Source organism: Lepidochelys kempii, chromosome 5, assembly GCF_965140285.1.
Source record: "Lepidochelys kempii isolate rLepKem1 chromosome 5, rLepKem1.hap1, whole genome shotgun sequence".
NCBI lineage: Eukaryota > Metazoa > Chordata > Testudines > Cheloniidae > Lepidochelys > Lepidochelys kempii.
Genome location: NC_136384.1, coordinates 61,837,762 through 61,855,969, shown reverse-complemented (window position 1 = coordinate 61,855,969; position 18,208 = coordinate 61,837,762). Strand labels below are relative to the sequence as shown.

At 39.4% G+C, this 18,208-nt stretch overlaps 1 protein-coding gene across 3 annotated transcripts in view; it reads left to right on the top strand.

Annotated features, from left to right (window-relative positions):
• Window positions 1-18,208, top strand: part of ELL2 (elongation factor for RNA polymerase II 2) — a 79,254-nt gene that overhangs the window by 51,491 nt on the left and 9,555 nt on the right. Inside the window, exons 9-13 of one of the 3 annotated variants that reach the window (XM_073344547.2) lie at window positions 1,928-1,994; window positions 10,897-11,068; window positions 11,987-12,208; window positions 12,530-12,574; window positions 12,731-12,809. In XM_073344547.2, the coding sequence (XP_073200648.1) occupies window positions 1,928-1,994; window positions 10,897-11,068; window positions 11,987-12,208; window positions 12,530-12,574; window positions 12,731-12,809 (585 nt within the window). Of the gene's footprint in view, window positions 1-1,927; window positions 1,995-10,896; window positions 11,069-11,986; window positions 12,209-12,529; window positions 12,575-12,730; window positions 16,289-18,208 lie in introns of those variants that run through there. The other 2 variants (XM_073344548.2, XM_073344549.2) reach the window with 2 other exon arrangements.

Genomic DNA, 18,208 nt, shown 5'->3' with positions numbered 1-18,208 from the left:
AGGGAGGTTGTGGAATTTCTATCATTGAAGATTCTTAAGAGCAGGTTAGACAAACATCTGTCAGGGGTGATCTAGTTGATGAGTGCGGGGACTGGACTAGATGAGCTCTTGAGGTCCCTTCCAGTCCTTTGATTCTGTAGTACAAAGAATGCCATTTATAGGAAGAGTAATCTCTTGGTATAAATATAATTGCTTTACTCAGATACTTCTGATCTGAATCATATATATTCTTACAGACCTCTAACTGTTGGAGCCTGAGTGAGTGCTTTGGCCAGAATATTCTGTTGTTCAAAATAACTGTGTTCTACAGTTTAAGGGTAACACTAACTTCTCATATGTGGGGTGGTATGTTCATAAACTTGTTAGCAAAACTAAATTTAAAACTGTTTTGCCAGTAAGTTCTAAATACTGATCCCACATATGAAAATATACTTAATGAATAACAACATAAGAATGGCCATACTGGGTCAGACCAGTGGTCAGTCTAGCCCAGTGTCCTGTCTTCTGGCAGTGGCCAGTGCTAGATGCTTCAGAGGGAATAAACAGAACAGAGCAATTTATCGAGTGGCCCATCCCATGCCATTTTTACTCCCAGTTTCTGATGGTCAGAAGTTTAGGGATACCCAGAGCATGGTGTTGCTTGCGACCCTGACCATCTTAGCTAACATTGACAGGCCCATCTTCTGTGAACTTATCTAATTCTTTTTTGAACTCAGTTATACTTTTGGCCTTCACAAAATCCCTTGGCAACGAATTCCATAGGTTGACTGACTGTGTTGTGTGAAGAACTACTTGCTTTTGTTTGTGTTAAACCTGCTGCCTGTTAATTTCATCTGGCGACCCCTGGTTCTTGTGTTATGTGAAGGGGTAAATACTTCCTTATTCACTTTCTCCCCATCATCCATTATTTTATAGACCCTTCTCTTATCTTTTAATTCTCTTTTCTAAGCTGAACAGTCCGTATCTTTTTACTTTCTCCTTGTATGGAAGCTGTTCCATACCCCCTAATGATTTTTGTTGCCCTTCTCTGTGCCTTTTCCAATTCTAATATATCATTGTTTACATGGGGCGAGCAGAACTGCATGCAGAATGGATGGGGTGGGTCTACCATGGTTTTATATAGTGGTATTATGGTATTTACTGTCTTATTATCTAACCCTTTCCTAATGGTTCCTAACATTCTGTTAGGAATATGAGAAGAATTTAAAACACAAACTCTTCCTAAAGTAGAGGAAATAGTCCCATTTGTATTGCTTGCAAACAGACGGATTATTTAGGGATTACATTACTTTCATAACACCTTCCTGAAGAGCAACATATTGACTTGCTTTTTTCCTGTAAAAACCAATGTTGCCATATTAATGAGGAAATCTTCTGTTCAAAATTGAAGTCTGAATGCTAATTAGATTTGCATAAAATGCTATAAGGACTTCTTTTGTATAGAAAGTATTCAAATTAAATTATAAACTTTGCTTACCCATAGTTGGAGGAGGAGAGGGACCATTCTCGCACCAAGAAAAGCACTTTGGCTTTCCACCCTATTGTCCTTTAGTTTGGTCCCGTGAGAGTTGCATATTGATGTAAAACTTCTAGCTCCTATTGTGTGGCCACATCTGCCACCTCAGATTTTGAATTGTTGTGCAGATGCCACAATTTATCTTGATGATATAAGGTTGACCGTGGGTTAAGATTGCATTATTTTGTTGTACAGATTCTACAGTAGCTAATGTGCTTTAAACTCCTGGTATTGCATATTGTAGAGTTGGTCGTATGGCCCCTATTATAAACAGTTTTGCGCTTTAGTCATGATTACATGGTGAGACAACAGAATACAATTCCTGGGAAGAAGTGTTCCAGACACTTCAGATTTGGATCACATTAGGTATATTAGAATCTTTTTAAATGTCAACTTTTTATTTCCATATAGGTGTTAAAGAGACTTGCACTGACTCTACAGATCCTTCATCAACAAGTGAACTACCAGACTACTTTGTGTAAGTAAAATTAGGCCTAAGATTGACAAAATTCATGCCATTCACCAACAGGCAGTTCAAAGATCAACTGTGAAAGGTCTTGCGTAATTAGAAAATGGAAGAGTTACCAAAATGTGCCTTTTAAAGGGCCATGTCAGTGCTGCTGGTTCTAAAAGTAGTGCCACACTATGCATTAAATATCTAAGAATATTTTTTCGGAAGTGCTTTAAAAAGTGAAGTTCTTGAGCAGACAGGGTATTGAAATAAAGCAACAAAGTGGGTGGTAGACTTGCTCCCAGTTTAGTGGTTAAATTGCCCAGCAGGAAAGTTAAATATTGGAATCTTTGGTTTTGAATATTTTTTTACTATTATATTAAATACTCTTTATGGAACATATATAGTTAAACGATTCTGCATCAAAGAGTTTACAGACAGCGTGGATTAAAAACTGAATTATATTTTTTTTAAAATCTGCCTTACATTATATTTGAAATTTCAAATCTAAGTCCTATGCTTACTGTGATTAAGGTTATTTTGTCATAGATATTTTTTGTAAAAGTCACAGACAGGTCTCAGGCAACAAACCAAAAATCATGGAAGCCCATGGCCAGTGCTTGACTTTTACTAAAAATGCCGGGGGGTGGGCTAGGGGATTAACAGTCCTTTTTGGGTCAGGCCCCCTACAATTACGACACTGTGAAATTTCAGATTTAAATATCTGAAATCAAGAAATGTATGATTTTTAAAATCCTATAACCGTGAAATTGACCAAAATGGACCATGAATTTGGTAGGGCCCTACTGATGAAGCACTAATAGAAAAGATGACATTTTTTTACTTTTTTCCCCTATAACATTTACTTTATTTGCACCCAGCTGTTAGCTCTTACCTTTAACAGTTTAATTGTAATAAGTATAAAACTGTCTACTAAATTTTTAATACTACCTGCAATCAAATTATGGCTAAGCCTCACTTTGTGACGTCTAAACTGACTCCATTTATTCCCAAAGACTTCCACAAGACAAAATGTTCCTCCTCGCTCAGCATAGATGAAAATGTTGAAAGAACAATGGCAGGCGCTTGAGGACTGGTGATCCCCTAGGCTAATGTGCACCTTGGGAGTTTGTACTGCCCTTCACATAGCTGGGGGCCTTGTGTTGTAGAGTGGCTCAAGTTTGTCTGGTGTTGGGGCCAAGGAAGGAATTGGCCAGTCATGCCATACACCTTAGCATACTGCTTCCTGCTGAGTCTCCTCCTAATCTCAGGCCTAGCATTTCATGTTTTTTCTATGATACAGAACAGTTTGTCACTCTGTAAGTGGAGTGGGTGGTGTTTTCTGCCCTGCTTTCAATATATCTGATTTATTCTGAGCAAGATGTCTTCCTCATCACCTGTGTTCGCATTCTGATATTCCAATGAAGTCATAACACTGTGTTTAGGACTTCGCAATTTCCACGACAGGTTGTGATGTAATAAATGCAGGACTGATGTCCTTGCAAGATTAAATAACAGGAGAGGATGGGCTGTGACAAAACAAGTCCTGGCTTAAATATAATTTTTGCATTGCTACAAATATGAAAGAAACTAAAACGTGAGTGAGGGATTTCAGTGAATGTTTGAAGACTTTCACCAATATAAAAGTTCCTTTGTACAGTAGGTTAAAGTTGAATTTGTCAACCTTTTTGTCTCTAATGGTCTTTGTCACTATAACATTATATAGAGAGTGTGTGCGCGTGCATGTCTATACAGTTTATATATAACTGTAACCTTGCTGCATTTCAGTTAAATAATATAACTTTGGCTAACGTGTGTACAAAAGATCTATACAAAACACACATTAGCAATGATCATGAAATATATGCTCAGGTATGTTTCTATATGAGCTACGTATATCTAACTACAACTTTACATTTCCTGCACCCTGAATGAAAGTTCTAGGTTTATCTGGCATGAAAAGAACACCAATTACAGTTAAATCATAGGAACACTTCTCTGTTTCTGTGACCTATGGTTTTAGCCCTGTAGGAGCCTGAAGCCCTTGTGGTCGTTTTTTAAATGGTCACTGAAACTAGAGCAGCACCACCTGTAATAGGAAAATAGTTGGAAGTCAGCACTTTTTTAGTGAAACACAGTATGTGATGTATTTCTAAAGAGGGAGATTTGTGATCTAGTGCATAGTTCAGGAGTGGCCAAACTGAGCCTGAGAAGGAGCCAGAATTTACCAATGTACATTGCCAAAGAGCCACAGTAATACATCAGCAGCCCCGCATGAGCTCCCCCCCCAGTGCCTTCCACCCACCAGCAGTCCCACCAATCAGCGCCTCCCCCTCCTTCCCCACACCTCCCAGTCAGCTGTTTCGTGGCATGCAGGAGGCTCAGAGGGGGAGTGGGAGGAGCAAGGGCATGGCAGGCTCAGGGGACGGGATGGGAAAGGGTGGGGTGGGGGCAGGGCCTGTGGCAGAGCCAGGGGTTGAGCAGTGAGCACCCCCCAGCGCACTGGAAAGTGGGCGCCTGTAGCTCCAGCCCTGGAGTCGGTGCCTATACAAGGAGCCGCATATTAACTTCTGAAGAGCCACATGTGGCTCCGGAGCCACAGGTTGGCCACCCCTGGCATAGTTTATAGTTTCCAAATTTGCCTTGGATTTAAAAAAATAATTAAAAAGACTCTTCAAAGAATATTGTAAAGCTACATCAGATGTCATCCACTCAAACTGTGTTAAGCTATTAAAGCTTTGATGCAGCCTGACCACTGGCTGAACTTGAAACTGCTGCAGAAAATATCCATTTTACCATAAAACTGCTCACCAAAGAGATGCAAAAATCAGGGGACCTTGATTCAAAATTAAGGATGAGTTTTCTGAAGAGTACAGAGAGCCTTGGTTATGACTGTACATAGTGAGAAGTAAAAATGTATCAGCAAACACATTTTTCCACTTACATATGGCACCTAGAAACTAGAGTGGTGAGCATATTAAAATGAATAAATAGGTGTGAAAAACTGAGAAGTGCTAATAAATCTTAATTTTAGCTCCTTAACTCATTCCATAGAAGATTATGTGAAATTTTTCAATATGCCAAAAATGTAAGATTTAGCTGTGTAACTCTTGTCTTGGCACAGCTGAATGTTGAACATTTTCTAGAATTTAAGAACTTGTCTCAGACTGAAACTACTGTAACAGAGCCAATCTGTTGGCTAAATATGTATTTTTGGAACATTTAAAAATCAATATTTACCAGAATTCCTTGGACCAGTTCTAAAAATCCTACCTATAGCTTCTGAAGATGCTCAGCAGCTGTTTTTTTACAGTTTTATTGGTGGCTTTACATTTTTCTTCAAAATGTAAACATCAAATAACATATTACCCAGTGCTAGTTGTGCTACTAACAAAGCACTCTTTTGCTATTCTGTGAAGTTTTTTTATTCCAAAAACTACAAAAAAAGTCAACATGGATTTTCTTAAACTCATTCCTCAACTTAAAGGAGAAAGGAGTGAGGTTTTTGATGGCAGTTCTAAAGTGGCCAGAACTGAAATGCTGACTCAACCCTAACTAGCATGCTGCTAGAATATAAAACAGTGACTAATTGTAGTGTACATATGACTTCTTCAGTGCTAGAATCTCATTGCCTGCACGTTCAAATATATCAGCTGATATATTTGGCAACGAGCCCTGTGGTCACTGCAGCACATGCCCCTTCTCTTGCATATACATGTCTGGTAAAATAGTGGGGCAGGATTGCTCCTCTGTTTGCTAATCCTGCCCTCTGATTAAACTATAGCTCAGTTAAACCAGGAATAACTGCAACATTATTTCTGGCAGATGAGTTCAGTCCCAACTGGGGGCAAGCTTTCTCTAACAGTCTTTTTAACTTGTACCATCATCTTTAACACGATAAAAGATGGATCTGATAAACATGCATGAAAAGAATGAAAATAAATTTGGCCCAGCTTTCAAACTCCTTTCTCTCTCAATTCCGTGCCCCCTGGAGCAATTGATAATCCTGCCCCTCCAACAGAACTAATATGGCGGAGAAAGACAAGTACCATACCACCAGTAGATGCATATATGGAGCGAGGGTGAAGCCATGAAGTCACCACCCAAGCATGGTGATGACAAAGCTAACTTACAACTTGGCATGTTGGGTGCAAATAACATTGTTACAGCTGGGAAGAGAAGGATATTCCACTTCATGTAGGAATTTTACTTTTTTTTCAAATTTTTCTGTTCTGATTCAGAATGTAAATTAGAAATGTCCTGCAAAAGGGGATGGAGCAGTCCACTTGGCAGACCCTGGAAGCCCTGTGGTCAAGGAACCAGATCAGCAAGCTGGCAGGAAAGCAGGCAGTCTCATCATAAACCAACCTGATTTCCAAAATTGAGTGGTCTACACAAAGCAATTTGATTTTGACAAACGCAAATTCCATTAAAATTCCTGTGTAGTTGGATTTTTTCTGACCAGCTATAATTATTACATTAAGGCAATGATAACACATACATGGAGTAAGCATAGAAATACTGTCCAACTTAATGACACTCGTACACTGATCAGAGTTGATAAGACCTATGTGACTTCATTTTGCTTTTGCATAAATCTAGGAGCAATAAAATAAAACAGGTCTATATTCCACTCTCGTGTACCCTCCTCTTCAGGTGGGCTCCTTCTGATGTACAGTAATGGTAGTACTTTGCTTGAGCACTCGATTCAGTGATTACTGCAAAATAAGAGTTTGCTTCTATCTTTACCCATATGAAATCCCTGCTTGCAAATCACCATAGTTGCAGTGGATCAGTTTCTGTTGTGCCAATTAAATTCAATAAACCCTAACAATAAATAGTTCTTTAAATGGACTATACTAACTCCAGCTATATGTAGTATAACATACTGCTTCTAGCAAAACAACCTAGGATTATACAAAAATAGGTCACAAAGGGAGATGAATAAACATGGATTGAGGTATATTACTAAACAGAGCAAGCCCATTAAATTTAAAGAAAGAGTCTATGTGGAGGATGTATTATGTGGAATACCAGCTGATGTAGATAGGCAAAAGTCTTGACAACATTCAAAACTCTTGCCTTATTCTTTGTTGGATTACAGTTGGTCTTGATTTTATGTATTGCCTATATTTCCTACAATATGAATCTTAATGTAGAAAGACACTATTGTTCTCATCTTATTCAAAATTACCATTTCATCAGCATTTCCTGAAAAGTTGAAGGGTACAAACTGTGTTGATTGGGCATCTTCTAGAAGAGCATTAAGCAGCAGCTTTTAGGACAACAATGTTAGTTGCATTTGAAAACTACTTCCTAAATCGCTCTTAATTTGGACTAGATTGTATCTGTAGTGTTGGGAAAATAAATATGCGTCTTTTCTGCTTCAATCTTGGACAGGGCTCATAGATTCTGGAAGTACTAGTGGAGTTTTTGGGCTATGACCAGTTGTGTGATTCATGTTCTCCTGGCTTTTGATATCTACCATAGACAAATTTGTCAATCTCCTTCAGGAGAAATTTGCCAGTTAAGTTGCTTAAAAAGAGGAATGAGCGAGAGAAGCTGGTGGCAAAGCAGTTCTGCTGATACTTTGGAGTGTAAAAAAAACTTCATAGAATCCTAGAATATCAGGGTTGGAAGGGACCTCAGGAGGTCATCTAGTCCAACCCCCTGCTCAAAGCAGGACCAATCCCCAACTAAATCATCCCAGCCAGGGCTTTGTCAAGCCTGACCTTAATCTGTAAGGAAGGAGATTCCACCACTGTCCTAGGTAACGCATTCCAGTGTTTCACCACCCTCCTAGTGAAAACGTTTTTCCTAAACCTCCCCCACTGCAACTTGAGACCATTACTCCTCGTTCTGTCATCTGCTACCACTGAGAACAGTCTAGCTCCATCCTCTTTGGAACCCCCTTTCAGGTAGTTGAAAGCAGCTATCAAATCCCCCCTCATTCTTCTCTTCTGCAGACTAAACAATCCCAGTTCCCTCAGCCTCTCCTCATAAGTCATGTGTTCCAGTCCCCTAATCATTTTTGTTGCCCTGCGCTGGACATTTTCCAATTTTTTCACATCCTTCTTGTAGTGTAGGGCCCAAAACTGAACACAGTACTCCAGATGAGGCCTCACCAATGTTGAATAGAGGGGAACGATCACGTCCCTCGATCTGCTGGCAATGCCCCTACTTATACGTCCCAAAATGCCATTGGCCTTCTTGGCAACAAGGGCACACTGTTGACTCATATCCAGCTTATCATCCACCGTAACCCCTAGGTCCTTTTCTGCAGAACTGCTGCCTAGCCAGTTGGTCCCCAGCCTGTAGTAGTGCATGGGATTCTCCCGTCCTAAGTGCAGGAGTCTGCACTTGTTCTTGTTGAACCTCATCAGACTTCTTTTGGTCCAATCCTTTAATTTGTCTAGGTCCCTCCTGTATCCTATCCCTACTCTCCAGTGTATCTATCACTTCTCCGAGTTTAGTGTCATCTGCAAACTTGCTGAGGGTGCAATCCACACCCTCCTCCAGATCATTAATGAAGGTATTGGGAAAAAAACCGGCCCCAGGACCGACCTGTGGGGCACTTCGCTTGATATCGGCTGCCAACTAGACATGGAGCCATTGAGCACTACCTGTTGAGCCCGATGATCTACCCAGCTTTCTATCCACCTTATAGTCCATTCATCCAGCCCATACTTCTTTAACTTGCTGGCAAGAATACTGTGGGAGACCGTGTCAAAAGCATTGCTAAAGTCAAGGAACAACACATCCACTGCTTTCCCCTCATCCACAGAGCCAGTTATCTCATCATAGAAGGCAATTAGATTAATCAGGCATGACTTGCCCTTGGTGAATCCATGCTGACTGTTCCTGATCACTTTCCTCTCCTCTAAGTGCTTCAGAATTGATTCCTTGAGGACCTGCTCCATGATTTTTCCAGGGACTGAGGTGAGGCTGACTGGCCTGTAGTTCCCAGGGTCCTCCTCCTTCCCTTTTTTAAAGATGGGCACTACATTAGCCTTTTTCCAGTTGTCCGGGACCTCCCCCTATCGCCATGAGTTTTCAAAGATAATGGCCAATGGCTCTCCAATCACATCCACCAACTCCTTTAGCACTCTCGGATGCAGCACATCCGGCCCCGTGGACTTGTGCTCGTCCAGCTTTTCTAAATAGTCCCAAACCACTTCTTTCTTCACAGAGGGCTGGTCACCTCCTCCCCATGCTGTGCTGCCCAGTGCAGCAGTCTGGGAGCTGACCTTGTTCGTGAAGACACAGGCAAAAAAAAAGGCATTGAGTAAATTAGCTTTTTCCACATCCTCTGTCACTAGGTTGCCTCCTTCGTTCAGTAAGGGGCCCACACTTTCCTTGACTTTCTTCTTGTTGCTAATGTACCTGAAGAAACCCTTCTTGTTACTCTTAACATCTCTTGCTAGCTGCAACTCCAGGTGTGATTTGGCCTTCCTGATTTCACTCCTGCATGCATGAGCAATATTTTTATACTCTTCCCTGGTCATTTGTCCAACCTTCCACTTCTTGTAAGCTTCTTTTTGTGTTTAAGATCAGCAAGGATTTCACTGTTAAGCCAAGCTGGTCGCCTGCCATATTTACTCTTCTTTCTACGCATCAGGATGGTTTGTCCCTATAACCTCAATAACTTCCTTGATCCCTGTGAGCTGCTCGTTCTTTTTAGAGCCTGGATGTAGAACGGAGACTACTTAAAAATCTGACAGCTGTCTTTGACATCATTGATCACAAGATAAACATACCTCTGGGTCATGAAAGGAATAGATGGAGGTGGTCCTGCTCCATTACTTAATCTGAGAGCATCCAGAGAGTACTACTGGGCAGTGTCTCATCTGCCCTAAATGCTGCTGCTGTTCCCTTCTGCTTGATATATGTGGGGCACTTGGGATTGTAGTGCCTCTGGAGACACGGACATAGTGGTTGATGGGCTTTCCCAGTGTCTGGTCAGAATAAAGGTTTGGATGAGGGCCAGTTGGCTGAGGCTAAAGTCAGACATGACCGAAGGTAACAGTGTATTTGAGAAACCTGGAAAAAAGACACAGATTATATCTGCTCTTTTGATTGTTTGCTTACTTTTAATCACACACACAGGTTGGCAGCTTGGCCTTGCTAGGCCCTCAGCTACTTTGGGGCATCTGGTAGCAACTGTGAGCAGAAGCATTTTTTTTGTGCCTGGCAATGTTGTGATAGTCCCTTTCAGCTGCAGACCTCATCATGGCTTGTTTTATGTTGCCTATCATGTTCCACAGATTCTTTAGATGACTTTGACCCTTACTTAATACAGCACAATTATTAGGATAAAATACTAATTCCTATTCAAGAGCGACACATCTGCCAAATCTTGAAATAAATTATTGTATCAATTCAAACCCTCCCAAATGCCAGAAAAAAACTGGTCTGCTTAAGCAGTGTTCCCAGAAAGTAAATGCACTTTGCTCTAGCAGATCAATACGGGAAACAAATTCTGAAATTAAGGGGCCATCATAGGAAATGAGTTGCCAGCAGCTCCGCACTTATTTAAATAGAGGTATTGGTTCTGTTTAATTTGAATGCATGTTATCTGTTCTGCGTATGCACCTACAGTTGTAGATAGTCTAATGACTTCTGAATAAAGACCATATAGAGCAAAATACTTAGACATGTATAGACTGCAATTTATCATTGAAATATTGTAGGTTCTGTTAAAGACCATTTGTAATACAGACTCTAAAAAACACCTCAACCAAAGTGTACAGTTTAATATTTGTCTATTTTCACAACAAGACAGAAGTATATTTTAAAGTAGTCAAATCTTTGACTTACTGAGAAGTGGACTGCCTAGTAATGTATGGTCCAGCTACTTGCAATGAACTGTAACAATTTTATACCAAGGGCATTTCATGGAAGATAAGTGTAACTGTACTCTTTCCATTAGAAAATATATAGCTATTGTCTCATATGAGCAACGCCAGAGTTACAAGGATGACTTCAATGCAGAGTATGATGAATACAGAAGCTTACATGCCAGGATGGAGAATGTCACTAGAAGATTTATGAAACTTGATGCTCAGCGTAAGCTCCTTTCTCCAGGATCTAAGGAGTATCAGGTAAAGAGGAATAGAAGGCATTTTGTGAGCCGTTTTTACCTTTTGCTTTGTTTTTAAATCACCCTCTTCTTCCTCTCCCCAAACCCCAAATATTTAAGCATATAGCCCAATAGTCCAAACTTTCTAAAAACTAATATATAAGATAAAAATCAGACTTCACAGAAAATCCTTAGATGAATGTATAATTTGGTAGAGTAAAACACTTAATTTGGCATAAGCATCTTTTGTCTCAGGTACTTGATCCCATCACCAAATGATTTGAAAGCCCCACAATCAACTGTATTTGTCCTCTCACCACCCCTACAGGGTGGGGAGGTGCTATTGTCCTCATTTTAAAAATGAAGAGCTGAGGCATGGGGAGGCTCTGACTTGCCCCATTTCACAAGACGTCTGTGGCAAAGCAGAGAAATGAACCGTGGTCTCCCAAGGTCTAGGCTAATCACTGAAACAAATTGCAGGGTGCCAGATCATCGAACAAACTATTGACCTGAAGTATATGCTTCTAGGTTTGTGTAGTATGTGGCATTGTAGGTTTGTGCAAGATGAGAAGTTTAGTGCTGTTTGTAGCTCACGCTCTTGAGTGGGATCAGAATATATGAGTGGGAGGAAATAAATAAATTAATGGACAGTCTCTGGAGCAGCAATGCTAAATTTTTCCCCATAACCTGCGTCCCCAAGGGGACCTGTTGTTGGCAGCAGATGGGCCAGGAAACTGTTCCTGAACTGTGGATATAGTCCTGTTATGCAGAGGAATTTGTTCCTCTATAATCTTTACTCCAACCATAGCAGTCCCATAGGACCAATAGCTATGCTGCTATTTGTTACTGGCCTCAGTTTCTCTGACCTTGCTGAAAGAACAGTGAGCAACCGAGGTTAATACTGTCTCGGGAAATATTAACTCCACAACTTTTCTTACAGGTTTTCCAGGCTTTGGGAGGGTGGGAGAAGATCCCTCCCCTTAGACGTAGGCAAGGCCTTACGTTAAGTAGCACGTGGCTGCACAATATTTTACAGGGGGCATTGAGAAAGTGGCTATACAAGAGGATCTTCAAACATAGCCACTTCCCCTCCATGGCCTTATCGCAGCTTTGTCTGCAGACTTGCTCTTCTCCACAGCAGGAGGGTGACCAGAGAATAAAGGTTTGTCTTTGCAAACATTTATTTCTTGACAAGCTGGGATGTGAATCTATTTGCTGCAGACTAACTATCCATGTGGATTAAAAGTGCATTAATGGACATCAGCAGGACCTACACGGGCAGTTAGTCCATGGCGGGCTAGTGCGGGGTAGATTCATACTCCAGCTTGCCATGAACTAAATGTTTGTGTAGACGAGGCTTAAGTGTCTGTGTGGTAAAACTGAAAATCTTCATCCCACTCTTCTACCCTTTTAATATTCAGTTGCACTTTGCAACAGTGAAATGGTCTTCAAGGGATCTTTATTTCAATTTTCTTTCTTGCAGGTAGTTCATGAGGAAGTCCTAAAGGAATATCGGAAGATCAAACAGGTGTGTACAACTGGGAGGTGGGAAGTATGGATAGGTTAAACACTTTTCATAATCATTCTGTGTACAAGGTCTGGATGCCCTTTTTAGTGATGGGCATTCAGATTAAAATGTTGCAAAAATGTTTCTGCGCCCTGACTTGTTTCTCTTTCTTTGCAGTCCAGTCCCAACTATCATGAGGAAAAGTACAGATGTGAATATCTTCATAACAAACTGGCTCATATTAAAAGACTAATAGGTGAATTTGACCAACGACAAGCAGAGTCATGGCACTAAAGCTCTGCTTGGACCAGATGATGTGAATAAACTTAAGCTTATTTATTTAAAATTCCAAATGAGTTGCTCTAAGATTCTAAAAAGATTAAACTTTTGCATTACAAAAGTTTCAGTATTAGCAGACTTGAGTTACTACTTTTGTTGTTGAGGTTGCTTCTCTGCATATTTGAAGCTGCTTTTTTCTGGTCCCTTCTTTTCCTTAAGACTTATACTTGTCCATGGAAATCATTTTACCAGTAGATACTGGGGACTTTGAAGTTCTGCACATTTAAAAAAAATGTAGCAAGTTGAAATGCTTTTGGATAAATATAAGCCTGTTTTCTTGTTAATGCAAACTCTTTGCCTTAAACGGTAGAAGGTTTAAAATTTGCACAAAATTTTTAAAGGAAGTGAAAACATTGTTTTGGAGGGTTAAAAAGAGGTGTGTGTGTATATATATGAAAGCTATATACAGCCTCTTTATCAACAACAGTAACTTACCCCTGCAATTTAAACCCCCATTGCAATGGTTGCCTTAAGGTGTTTGCTTGTGTGTGCTTAGTGTAGTTAAATTATTAGCTACACTGCTTCCCATTTTATTAAAACAACGGGAAGCACTCTGTGGCCTACCAGCGTCTGAAAGCGTGTGCTTGTACTGTATGTGTGCAAGGTTGTATGGGTGTGAGCATGATGGGGGGAGAAAAAAAGCTGCTACTTGAAGTAGGCCGAACGCTCAGGTTAAAACAACTGAGGAGTGTTGCTGTAGGTTTTTTTCCTATAAAATTTACTTCTATTGTGGAAGATGAAAGCATTTCCATTTCAACAGTTTGTCAGCTTTATTAATGTCAGGGGAAATTGATACTTTACAAAAATTAAACAGATCTATAGTTTTTGGGCAAAATTATAAAATTTGACATGTAGGTGACCTATTTATATACTGCTATAAAGTATTTTTTTGAAGAGAGATATGCCAAGAAACTATTGCCTACATGAAATGTATATTTAAAGAGTTTTCTCCTGGGTGCCAGGAATATAACAAAGAACAGATATATTTAACTATAAAATACTGTGATCATCAAACAGCACAAACTTTCATTTCATGCAGATTATTGGTTTAATTTGATTTAAACCATCACTTTATCATGTGGGAACATAAATTATTTGGTCAAAAAATTAAGCATTTTGAATTAATTTTTTGTTTACTTGTCTTACTGTATTTGTCTTTTCAAAGTGCTGCCAATTGAAAAGGGAAGCATTATGTTTACAAATCTGGTTTTGGAATGTTTGCCAAAATTTTGGTAGTATCTTTAATAAACTTTATCTCCAGCATCAAAACAATTGTTGTGTATCACTGTAAACCAGAAAATGTTTTCTAGAATTGCCAGAAAGTATACACTAAAATAACTGGAACAGTGGAGTTCGCCTTTAGTGTCAGTCCTTCTGTTATATTAACTAGAAAGATTCAATAGCTTAGAAAAGTCCCTTGTAATCAGACCTTTGTTACAGTTACACTACAGATATGTACAGATTCACTGCTTTAGTATAGAGTTGAAGTCTCTAACACAATATGTTGAGATTTCAGGTGCTTTTGCCTGATTAATTGTAATTGGTACAATCACAATGTTAAGTTTTGAATTACTAGAATGTTTGTTAAAAGTGTAAGATGCAAAGGAAATTGCATGCCTCCCATTGAAATAAATGTGTCTCTTAGGGCTGAATTAGATCCCAGACATGTTATGAAAGTAATGTGTAAACTTAAACACAATGCCTTGTCACTTGACTTCAATTTTGGTATAACAACTTTAGAGGTTGGTCCATCAGCAAAAATGAAATCACAATGGCTATATTGTTCAATCTGAACAAATAATGTATGGTTCTAAAAATGGGCTGTTTTAGGCAATAAATGTTCTTGTATCTGAAATGTAACTGCAGGGCAAAGCACAGCCTTGTAACATCTATTCTGTTGTTACTCTAGAGCAGTGACAGTATGTGTAGTAATTATCTCAGTGCCTACTTTGTTTGTAATACCATCACTTTATAAATTAGCCTACTGCAATTGAAGCATTCATGTTGTCTTTTTGTGCAAAAGGAGTCACCTGTGCTGGCACACATCTTCTGGTTTACAGGTATCTATTGCAGCTGGAGGTTAATCTTTCATAGAGGTCCAGCATTGTTTATCATTAGACCTGACAAACTACTGTAAAACCCTTAATTTAAATTTTGTTCTTTGCATTGAGCGTTTCTCAAGCCTTGCAAATATACCCAATAGCCTATGTATGGCAAAATTCAACATATCTGCTGTTTCCCTGGAGTCTACATTCCTGTTGAATAAATGTCAGAGCCTGTTGAAGTAAGGCCTCTAATAGTATTGCCCTTCCTATAAAATTTGGCCACTCACTCAAACAGATTCAACTTTTTGCAAATGGTGGCAAAACTTGGCTTGAGTTATGCTACTGTTAAGTCAGCCCTATATAGGTTTTAGTGAAATGGTGAAGGGGAGTCAGTGTGTCTGCTTTTAGGGAACCCAATGAGTCTTGCATTTAAATACACTGTGATAAAACATTTGAAACACCATTTTGATAGTTTCTGTCAAAGGGAATGAATAGCTGCCCACTAATGGCAAACAATTCATACACAAAGGGGATTGTTTTTCAGTGTTACTAGGTTGTTAGTCTGATGGGAGGAATTGAGGGGAGGAGAGTTAGCGCATTTTTAAAATTGTAGAGGTTAAGTGGTGGTTTTGAGAACATAAGTTCTCTCTCTCTCTCTCTGCTGGCTACTTTGAATTTTTTTTAAATTTGGTGTTAATTTTTCTAAGTATCCAGTTGATTTTGCAAGTTTTACAATAATTTCCCCCTCAAACTATTTAACCAAGATACTATGTAAAGCATATGCAGACATAAGTGTTGGAGGCACATTACTTAACGGGCCTTAAACAAAAATTGGATTGATTAAGCAGTTCAAATACTGTAACTTTTACTTTGAAATAATAGTAATAGCATAGCCAGTCTCTGTTTCTGGCAGTGTAAATGTGCATTCATTCCATATAGACTTGCTGTTTGCCTTTGCTACTTGGAAGTCTCCTTACAGCTAATTATTTTCATAAATGTTACTAAATTTCTTCATGTGTACCTGATGGGAAGAGATGTGGGTAGCACTTTGGTAGCCTTTTCAGTTTTGGGGAAGGATATCAAACTGACATTGCTAAAGGAAGACTGGGAATGTCAGACAGCACTGTGTGGTAATGTGAAGAAAAACAGGGCTGGAATCCCCCTTTCTGCCTTTTTTGAAGCATTGTTTTAAAACAACAACAATTTTTCAGTAATTCCACACAGACTATGTTAAGAGTCATAAAGTGAAACACCCTGGGGCATTTTGTTAACTAATGAACACTTGAGCCATTGTTGCCCCTCTGTTCTACACCAATTTAAGTTCAATAAAATGTAAACTTTGCAATTCTGACATTTGTTTTTTCTTTGATTATTTACGTCTTTACAATGAAACAATCAAACCTGCTCAGTTCTATCGCCAGAATGATTTGCTCACTTTTATGGTGTAACCACATAGACAGGCAGGAATGTTGGTGGTGCCTTACGGTTAATGGGTATGCTGCAGAGGGCAATGCAGGAGATCAGTATTCTGATGGTTCACTATATTAGTGGCTGCATTGGGGACACTCTAGCTGTGGAAGTACTTCAAATGCAGCTGTCAAGTCCCCCTTCTTATCCTCTACATTAGAGGAATTATCCATTCCCCCCACTCCAGCACTTCATCGCCCTCTCCTTCTTTTCATGTTTGGGAATTTCTCCTCTCCTCCCCCACTCTTTCCCACCTTAAGATCTCCCCCCTCCCTTTTTTCCCTCTCCCTTCATTTCTGGAGGTGGTAGAAATTGGGGAGCAGGGGGTGCAGTGTTAAAAACAGATCCTCTCTCCTGTACCTGTTGCTGTGGGGCTTGATAGTGCTCTTGTGTTGGAAAAGGATTGGGGGCTATCCCCGGCCTAAAAAGAAATAAAATATTGTTAAACCCTTGTTTTATTGTTACGACATTAAACCGTTAACTTGACACAAAACCACAGACTAACCTATCTCTAACTCCCAAGAGAACAGTCAGCCCTAAACTTTTTTTTAACACCACACAACAATTAAAGCATTTGATATGTAAAGAATGAAGGCTTTAATTTGAACAATTGCCCTTATTCCTTTTCACATTAACAGTAGAGCCTCAACAGGAAGCGCCCCCTGCTTAATAGTCCTGTCAGATTACACTAGATGGTACTTACCTCTTCTTTTTCATAGCTTCCGGGGCCAGAAAGGACCATTGTGATCATCTTTTAGTCTGACCTGTATAGCACAGGCCATAGAACTTTCCCAAACTAATTCCTAGAGCAGATCTTTTAGAAAAACAGCCAATCTTGATTTTTAAATTGTCTGTGATAGAGAATCCACCACAACCCTTGGTAAACTGTTTCAATGACTAATTACTCTTACCATAAAAAATGCACACCTTGTTTCCAGTCTGAATTTGTCTAGCTTCAGCTTCCAGCCATTGGCTCTTGTTATACCTTTCCCTGTTAGACTGAAGAGCCTGTTATCAAATATTTCTTCTAGGGCTGTTGATTAATCACAGATAACTCACGTGATTAACTCAAAACAATTAATCACAATTGCACTGTTAAACAATAGAATACCAATTGAAATTTATTAAATATTTTGGATGTTTTTCTACATTTTCCAATATATTGATTTCTGTTACAACACAGAATACAAAGTGTACAGTGTTCACTTTATATTATTTTTGATTGCAAATATTTGCACTGTAAAAATAGTATTTTTCAATTCACCTTATACAAGTACTGTAGTGCAATATCTTCATCGTGAAAGTGTAACTTACAATTGTAGATTTTTTCGTTACATAACTGCACTGAAAAACAAAACAATGTAAAATTTTAGAGCGTACTAGTCCACTCAGTCCTATTTCTTGTCCAGCCAATCACTAAGACAAACAAGTTTGTTTACATTTACGGGAGATACTGCTGCCTGCTTCTTATTTACAATGTCACCTGAAATTGAGAACAGGCATTCACGTGGCACTTTTGTAGCCGCCATTGCAAGGTATTTACATGCCGGATATACTAAACATTCGGATGCCCCTTCATGCTTCAGCCACCATTCCAGAGGACATGCTTCCATGCTGCTGATGCTTATTTTTGAAAAAAAAAAACAAAACCAACCTCATTAATTAAACTTGTGACTGAACTCCTTGAGGGAGAACTGTCTCTCCCCTGCTCTGTTTTACCCGCATTCTGCCATATATTTCATGTTACAGCCGTCTCGGATGATGACCCAGCACATGTTCGTTTTAAGAACACTTTCACAGCAGT